At 43.6% G+C, this 9,430-nt stretch overlaps 1 protein-coding gene across 1 annotated transcript; it reads right to left on the bottom strand.

The window, feature by feature from the left end:
• Positions 1–5,062: 5,062 nt before the first annotated feature.
• On the bottom strand, positions 5,063–7,171 carry kcna4 (potassium voltage-gated channel, shaker-related subfamily, member 4; the record flags this gene model as incomplete). Its single annotated transcript, XM_083900752.1, has 1 exon — positions 5,063–7,171. One exon carries the CDS (start codon positions 7,169–7,171, stop codon positions 5,063–5,065), a length of 2,109 nt encoding a protein of 702 aa, XP_083756878.1.
• Between the last annotated feature and the right edge of the window lie 2,259 nt (positions 7,172–9,430).

The raw sequence follows: 9,430 nt of genomic DNA, 5'->3' as shown, positions 1-9,430 counted from the left end.
TATTCCTAATTGTTTCTAATTAAAATCAATTTGAATGCATTATGAATTATTTTCAATGATAAAATGCACAAAATATGTGTAAAATGTTTCCTAAACTTCATAATGTTTTAGTACAATATGATAACAGAACATAAGAAAAAAACATTAGAGGTAGATTTGTTTCAAATGTACTCCTGATTATTTAAAGGTGAAGTAAGTAGTTTATAGTGCCATCTAGAGGAGAGGCTGAAATTTACAAAATCTGCTCACCCCCTCCCTTCCCTGAGCGCTACGGTATCCTCAGCCGGTCAAATGTCGTCCTCGTCGTCTTTCTCCGTGTCAGCAGATGAGGTTCGTGAGGCGAGGGAGAGGGCGAGCTACCACGGCCGTAGCAGACGAAGCGGAGAGAGTGGAGGCGGGACTTCCGCTACAAGTAAAGAGACGCTTGATTTGTTCTCTCACGTTTGTCCTTACAGGCTCCGGTAGAAACATGGCGTCTCGCTGCTAACAGTGGCTATGCAACCGCGGCCGCGACCATGTTATTTTACATGACTTTTTGAAACACTACGAAAATAAAAAAACGACTAGACAATGCAGGAGCACATAATATGTATAAAAGAGTGGATTTTGGGTTATATAAACCCATAAATACTACACAGTGTCCCTTTAACTATTTTTTCGTTTGTTCGTCTTTTGTGATAACCTTTCCACCGGCGTTGCTCATTCTTAGATTTGACTTTCTAAGATACATACAATACATACAATACTACATACAATTTTATATATTTATATATATATATATATATATATATATATATAAAGAATTTAAATAGTAATAATATCAATAATGATTGTAATATAATATATATAATATGAACACACTGATGTGTTCATATATATTATATATATATTCAGAAATGTGCCTGTTACAGCTCTGTTTTCAGCACTTGACTTTATTGTATATGTTGTCTTAGAACTGTATATGATGGAACTGGATTTTAAACTACAAATGTGGAGCTTCATGCTTTCAACAACGTGCGTTGTTTTGCTTTTGGGAAAATTGGTCTAACATGATGTTGCCTCATCTCCACTCTGTGTCGGTTGACAGGCATGGAATACCTTTTTGAGAAAGAATAAATAACTCTCACTTTGTCACATGGCCCAGCCATATGGTCTAAATCTGCACAACAAAGACTCGGCGTACACGTGACAACAGGTCACAATGAGGAATAAACCATTCAGCTGTGTTCTGTGGCTCAGGATGGAACAGGCTGTTTTCACAGTCAGCTCAGCAGCTACAGGCCTAAGAATATGCCTGACCCACACACTTTGCCTGCAAAAAAAAAATTGTTTTGGATCGCGCCTCTTGCCATAAGCCACATTATGTAAGTGTTAAGTGTGAGGTATGAATAGTACTTCTGGCTTTGTGCCTGGGTGATGTGTGCATGTGTGTGGGTACAGGTGTTAAAAATATATGTAGTATGAAAAGTGAGGAGACAAAACACAGAGTGCAATAAATGATTCTGTGCTGATGCAGTGATTGCACTTCGGACCATTTTGCGACGCTGAATCCATTTTTCTCAATCAGGTCAGGTTTTTATGCTAATTTGATTTTGAAAAATCCGATCTTCTGACTAAATTGATCACGTTTTTGTGACATTATCAGTTCGTTAATATTTCTCATCCAAAAAGGTTTTAGGAGAATAAAAAATAGTTTTCTAACAGATTCCTGTTAGGAATAATGGTGAATATGTCTCCTTGCTTATTTTTGCAAGATCTTCTTGTTGAAGCCATTTCATTCACTTGTAATATATATAAAAATCAAGTAGTCATAGGTTGGCACATGCAAAATCATCAGAATTTGTTTATTGCAAGAAATATAAAATACTTTTGCATCATATGACGTGAAAATACCCGTACAGGTAAATAAAAACATTAAAAAACTAATTTGTTTTTGTTCAGAAAGTTTACCTGTTTGAGCAAAACCAATGTGATTTTTGGATTCAGCACATCAAAATGATCCTATGGCTGTTTGGAAGGAAAACAAATGCGTGTGGATGGTGACAGGGGTCGGAAAACCTAACTTAAAATAAAGTTATGATACTATCACTCATTGCAAAGTGCTGCTAAGTCACAGCTTGGCCTCATAAATATTCTGTTTTTCAGGTCCAATGGTGTCATGGCACTATGGCAGGAGAGGCCTCTTTTATTGACTGAATAGAATCTTTAAACTTACCACACATTTCTAACTGTATTAACTCAGCCCCCAATTTGTAGCGGACACATTTTATGACATAAAAAAATACTTTGAATAATACCATATCTCTAAAATCACGTCTAATCCATACTCATTAATTAAAAACGGTCCATGAATATACAAATGTTTTTCATTTGAAATGTTACCTGTGTGTGCATGTGTGTGTACACTTTTACAAATAAGGGTTCCAAAAGGGTCCTTCTACTTTCCTGAAGAAAGGGTTTTTCAAGGGTTCTTGGTAACACTAATGGTTCCAGTAAGAACCATTTTGATCCAGAGAACCCTTTAAAACCCCTTTCCTGAATAAAGGGTTTTAAAAGGGTTCTTGGTGGAACCCTCCAAAAGGGTTCCAGGTGGAACCTTTATAAAAAGGTTCTACCTGGAACCAAAAAGGGTTCTCCTATGAGGACAAGCCGAAGAACCTTATATGGTTCTACTTAGCACTTTTGCACTTACCACGTTGTGGGGACCTAAATCTGTTTACACAGTCTCATTATGGGGACACCATACCATAAGGTAAATTACTACATTTTAAGGAGAAGACGTGTTTTAAAGTTAGGCTGAGGTTAGAGATAGGTTAAGATTAAGGCTAGGGTTAAGATTAGGCAATTATGGTCATAGTAAGTCTCCAGGAAATTAATGTAAGTCAATGCAATGCAGCGAAGCGAGTGCGATACAAATTAAGTATTTTCTTTGTTAATAGAGATATAAAAATGATGAAAACCATTGTATTATCTTAGTTTAGGCCCATATTATGGATTACTGACGTCATTGTTGCTTTTGTCAATAGCCGGCCGGTGCGCACACGTGATCGTTTGCTATGGTTTACTTTTCAATAAGCCGTGGTGTGTGGTAACTGTCAGCTGAATATGTCCGTGGTTGTGGTATTTGTATGAGTATCATCTTATAACTAACTGACAACCTAATAACTTGACTGAAATAAAATAATAAATAATCGTGACGTAAATGTGTTCTTCTTCTTCTTCTTTTTTGGAGTGGACAGATTGGACGCAGCTTTACCGTTATTCTGCCCCCTACAGTCTGAAGACGTATCTGCATTTAATGGGTGTCCCATTTCTAAGTGACAAAATAACCCTCAACACTTGGTTTTGAGCGCCATTTTAGATTAAGGGTTGAGCTTGAGGGTTAAGATAGGAATTGGAATTGGCCCTTAAAGTTAGCACAGAGAAAACCTTCCCCAGCAGATTTAGATCAAACAGCCATTGGTGTAAAACACTGCATGTGTCAAACATCCAAGAGAAGTAGCTCTATTTTGAATGGAGGGAGATTTTTTGTAATAGCAACAGCAAAAACAGATTAACTAAATTATAAAATCAATGAAGCAATAGGACAGCAGAGGCAAACTGAACTGAAACCCCTTGTTTTGTTGTGAACACAATAAGAAAAAAGTGTCAAACAGAGCGTGAAGTAAACTCTGCAGCACTTCAGTCGCATAAATACTGTTGATCTCAAGCTGCATTTGCAACCGAGATGATGAGCTACAGAATCCTTTAGTTCTCACCGTGTTGGCCTTAAATGACATCATGACTGCACTTTAGAGAGGAAAAGGGTGCATTTTGTTCCATATTGAGCACAAACTTGCAGGAGAAAATGTTCCCCGACCACGTGACGAACTATGTGTGAGGTCGTCACGCACATAACCATCAGTGAACATTTCATCACATTGCTGTCATGCACAAACTGCAGAGGCCACGTACCTTGGAAGACATCCACATCCTGAAGATCCTCTGAGCTCAGGAGGTAATCATAGTCCTCTTGAGGGGGAGAAACAAAAAAAAAAAAGATTTGTGCACAAGTCCAGTGGACAGGAGAGGAAGGTCCTCGTAATCTCCTCTCCAAGGAGTTTCCACAAGAAAAGTAATTTTTGCTATAGCTTTCCATCTGTGTCCATGTAAAGGGATATTGTCATTTTGAGGTGGTTGATATGCCAAGGCTCCGAGCCTGTCCAAACAAAAGCTGGCAGGGCGAGTCTTTTCTCCGGCCATTTTTTTTTACTCTGATGATTCATGTGCTTAACTTTCATGGTGGGTCAACACTAGAATAGAGGCTTTTCAGGCCATTTGTGGAAAAGAATATTTGTGAAGATGTTATAAAAATAATTCTAGCCCTGGTTTATTTGATGTACTGCTAAATACTAAGTCTTATCATTGAGCAGCTTGTTGATATTATGTGTTGGACCAGGGACCAAAGTCCTTTTTTTGTCTATTTTCCTTGATTTGAGTCCAATTTTTAGTAGCAGCATATGAGGGGGGTTTGTTTAAAGTTTGCTCTTATTGAGGAAGTTGCTCAAACATTCTTCTGCTTCGTGGTTGGAGGATGACAAATGTATTGCCATCAACATGGCCTACAGTTTTGTCTCTACAATAAAAATATGCCAAACCCAGCGTAAATTCTATATTAGTGCAAACACATTTATTTTTTTTATTTTTTTTTTTACTTTTATTGCATAACTGCAAAACGACCATCCCTATCCATTCTCTTATTGACAGATGAAACCCATAAAGTGCGAATGCATAGGTTGTCTTCTCTAGAATTTGAAATTTCACGTCAGATTTGGAAGCCCATTCAGGTTTGGATGAATTTGGCAAATATTGGTCATAATTGGTTGATTTGAAAAACTGAGAGAAACTTTTATTCTAAGAATGAAAAATTGCAAATTGCCCATGTGTGTGTGTGTGTGAGAGAGACAGACAGAGAGCGAGAGACTTGAGTTAGAGGGGACCACCTGCTGCTATAGGCATAATAGGGAGTTTTCTTCTTTAGAAAAAGAAAAGAATAAAAAACAAAAACAAACTCTACCTGTAATCACACATCAGTCTGAATGGATTTAGAGTTAGTACTGTTTTTTCTGCTTATATCTGTGCCGTTTCCTTTACTCGGGCTCTTGTCCAGACCACATAGAGACTCAGTGACCCCCTCCTCCATCTCCATATACTCCGCTTTGTCGCCCAGTGAGGATCCTGACGGCGAACCTTTAAATTTCCGTAGAAAGTCCGGGAAATAAGGACACCCCGGGGGCATGCTCTCCACCACAGGCGGCTGGTCTTCATTGTCTGTCTCCCTGTGGTAAAAATAGTTGAAGTTGGACACTATCACTGGCACCGGGAGCGCAATGGTGAGCACGCCCGCGATGGCGCACAGGGAGCCCACTATCTTCCCACCAACAGTGATGGGCTTCATGTCCCCGTAGCCCACTGTGGTCATGGTGACTACAGCCCACCAGAAGGCGTCCGGGATGCTCGTGAACTGAGACGTGGGCTCGTCCGCCTCCGCGAAGTACACCGCGCTGGAGAAGAGGATGACACCGATGACCAGGAAGAAGATGAGGAGGGCCAGCTCCCTCATGCTGGCGCGCAGAGTGTGACCCAGGATCTGCAGACCCTTGGAGTGTCTGGACAGTTTGAAGATTCGGAACACTCTGACCAAGCGGATTATTCTCAGGATAGCGAAGCTCATCGCCTGTTGTCCGTTGCCTTGGTGCTGCGCCAGGTCCGTGCCGAGAGTTATGAAATAAGGCAAAATGGAAACAATGTCTATTGAATTCATAATGTTTTTAAAGAACTGGGTTTTGCTGGGACTCGCGAAGAAGCGCACTATAATCTCAAAAGAGAACCAGATGATGCAAACCGTCTCCACGATGAAAAAGGGGTCGTTGAAAGGAGTGAACCCGTGGTCCTGCTGCTGAGTGGAGTTGTGTCGTGGCTGCAGATACTCCTTTTCATCCCTGAACTCCGGCAGCGTCTCCAGGCAGAATATGACGATGGAAATGACAATGACGAGGACGGACACCACCGCGATCCCTCTGGCTGGACTCGAGCTCTCCGGATACTCGAAGAGCAGCCAGATCTGGCGCTTGAACTCGTCCTCGGGCAGAGGTTTCTCCTCCTCCTTGACGAAACCCTCATCCTCCCTGAACTTCAGGATCGCCTCCTCCCCGAGTTCATAAAACTTCACCTCCTCCGAGAAGATGTCAAACGGCACATTGGCGGGTCTTTTCAACCGTCCGCCTGACTGGTAATAGTAAAGAATAGCGTCAAAACTCGGCCGGTTCCGGTCGAAGAAGTACTCGTTCCTCAGCGGGTCAAAGTACCGCATCCTCTTGTCGGGGTCTCCCAGGAGAGTGTCCGGGAACTGAGCGAGAGTCTTCAGCTGCGTCTCAAACTTCAGACCCGACACGTTGATGACAACTCTCTCACAGCAGCCGCACTCGCTGTAAACGTTCTCATAGCCGGACTGAGGTCTCCGGTCAGTGATGGACACCGTCTCCTCCTCATCACCCATGTTACACAGAAAACTTGACCTCTTGCTTCCCCGGCCGTCCTCTTCATCCTCCTCTTCATCCTCCCCCTCCTCCTCCTTCTCCCCCTCCTCTTCCTCCGCTCCCTCGGCCTCTTCCTCCTCTATCATGATGTCCTCCTCCGATCCGAGCAGCGCCAGCTCCGAGTGGCGCAGATCTCCGCCGAGAGTCGTGCGGCTGCGTCTCCAGCGTCCGACGCCGCGCTGCTTTTTGCGCTCTCTGACAACTCTTTGCTGCTGCTGCTGCTCGGGCTCCTGCTGGTGTTGTGGCGGCTGCGTGGAGGAGGAGGAGGTGGAGGAGGAGGAGGAGGAGGAGGGGCGCGAGGCGGTACCGCCGCTGCTGATGTTGGCGCTCGTGGAGGAGGCGGCGCGAGACTGATGCTGGCGGTTGTTAAGGAGATGAGCGCATGAGGAGGTGGTGGACCCCCCGCCGCCGCCGCCGCCGCCGCCTCCTCCTCCTCCCTCCGCACCGGATCCACCTTCAGCAGCCGCCGCCGCTCTGGACTGTGCCGCGTGCCGCTCCCTCTCGCGCTCCCTCTCCCGTGCGCGAGCTTGGGCATATCCATACGGCAGGTGACTGTTGCACCCGCCGTCCGCGCCCACCATGGCAAACTCCATCTTCAGTCTTCAGCCGTGGATGCAGCAGGCCAGATGATAAAAGTTGAAGCTCCGAGCGCGCGCGCGCAGACGAAATGAGACATCAAGGCTTTTTTTTTTTTTCGAGAGATGACTTGTGATTGAAGAGAATGTCACGGTAACGCACGCGCCTCAGCTGGGTTCATGCTGCGTGCAGTCCATGTGGCTTACTTACATGACCGGAGATGTTAATCAGCCTGTTTAGGCCTTCACTGTTTATGACATCATACAATAAGAGTGTGTGAATGATGGCCAATGGCCGTTACGCAGAGTAAAAAAAAAAACTTGCAGCGCCCTTTATTTGTTCAGCATTATAAATCACCAAGTCAACAAGCGAGGCCAAAACAGTCTCCTCTCCCCTCGTTTTCTCCTCCGGTGCCCATCAGGTGGTTAAATCCTCCATGACCGGGGCTTGCGCCCTAATGCGTCCTTTGATATACAGTGGTCACTCATGGTTGCCATTTTATGTGTTGAGGTTTAGAAAATGATCCAAAACCAAAAAACAGTTTTCTGTAGCTCCGGTGACTTTATCCCTCTGACGCTTTCTGGAGCTGCGAGAGAAAATGAAGAGAAAACAGTATTTTGTTTATATGAGACAAAGAAATCAACATTTCAAAATGATCTTCATTGTTTTGACGATTGAATGGTTCAGGTTATTACGCACGCTTGTTTTGTTGTTATTCTTAGTGTTATTATTATGATTAGGTGACGTGAAGGTAGGCTTTCGGTTATGAATGAACGCACAGCACATTCTACACATTAAAACAACCACCTTCACTCTGACATTCATACTTACTTGTGAAAAGGGGCCAAACGAAATCGCCTCAGTCTCCCTCCAAACACATCTGCTGGAGGAGGACGAGGAGGAGGAGGAGGAAGGCTAGGTGAGGATGCAGTCCTTCCCTTTTGCCCAAATCCCCCTCTTCATTTTGGGAGGGTGGTAATATCACAAATCCTTCGTCGTGTCCACGCAGCGATTATAACATCCACTACACCGTATATCCGTGGTCTGACGCACTGTGAGGAGGACACTTTTTTTGGGCTGCGTCTCGACGTCTTGTCTCAATTCAACAGGATCTATCGCCACTTCAGCCTCCGTTTGTGCTGCATCGCTCCTCCTGTGCGATGGCAACGGCGATCATTTTTTTTGGGAGGGAGGAAGAAGAAGAAGAAGCAGGTGTGCAAGCAGGCAGCGGGTTTGCATCAATGAGAGCTCCGAGAAGGTGCGAGAAGGGTGGATAAAAGTTTACCTTCAGTCAGGCGAGTGGAAATGGCCCCACGGTTCAGTGTGAGCATCACAAATCTGTCTGTCTGCCACTGTAGCCCTACCTATGCTCCCGTATCCCTCCCATTGTGTGTGTGTGTGTGTGTGTGTGTGTGTGTGTGTGTGTGTGTGTGTGTGTGTGTGTGTGTGTGTGTGTGTGTGTGTGTGTGTGTGATGGAGAGGCTCTGTGAGAAAGTCGTTCATGTACCGCAGCGCGTGCAGGCGGTGCTCGGTCCTCCCCCAGTGGATGCAGGCGGTCACTGCGCATCGTACTGCAGCCTCACATCCCCAGCCTCCTCTGCCCTGCACGCACAACTCAATATAAAAATATAAATGTAAAGAACAATAAAATACTGTAAATAGCTTCTTTTTTTTTAAACTATATAAACTTAGTAAAAAATACATTACACTGTAAAGAACCCACATAATAAAACAATATAAATATATAGAACAATAAAATACTGTAAATAACTGAAAAAAAACATATATAAACTGAGTAAAAAAGATATACGTTACACTGCAAATAATCCTCTTCATTTTACAACTTGCAGAACACAGAGGTTAAAGTGAGGTGGGGCCCCTTTAGGGAGGTTTCCTACGGAGATGTCATTGCAAATCTCCCATTGTTTTTTAAGGGGGACAGGGAGGCGGCTGCTCACTGCACATTTCAGTAAAAACAGCCCTAAGGCCCTGAGTGTCGGTGGCCCCCTATCGGCTCGGGGCCCCAAGCAGTTGCCTGCCTTGCCTGTTCACAGGCTACACCTCTGATTATCAGAAATTACAACTCAAACGCAATTTTGGGTAATTATTATTAATATTATGGGAAATAGAGTATACCATTCTAAAAAAGACTATAGCTATTATTGTTAGAAGTGCAATTCTCAGCAACTAGTGTCATAAAGTAACTGGCAATTTGCTTTTTTATATAATTTATTAATCGTCTAAATAAAATTTCCTGGCCGAAAATAACCCAATAA

Source organism: Microchirus variegatus (genome assembly GCF_963457635.1).
Source record: "Microchirus variegatus genome assembly, chromosome: 14".
Lineage (NCBI taxonomy): Eukaryota > Metazoa > Chordata > Actinopteri > Pleuronectiformes > Soleidae > Microchirus > Microchirus variegatus.
This window is presented reverse-complemented; position numbering and strand designations above follow the sequence as displayed.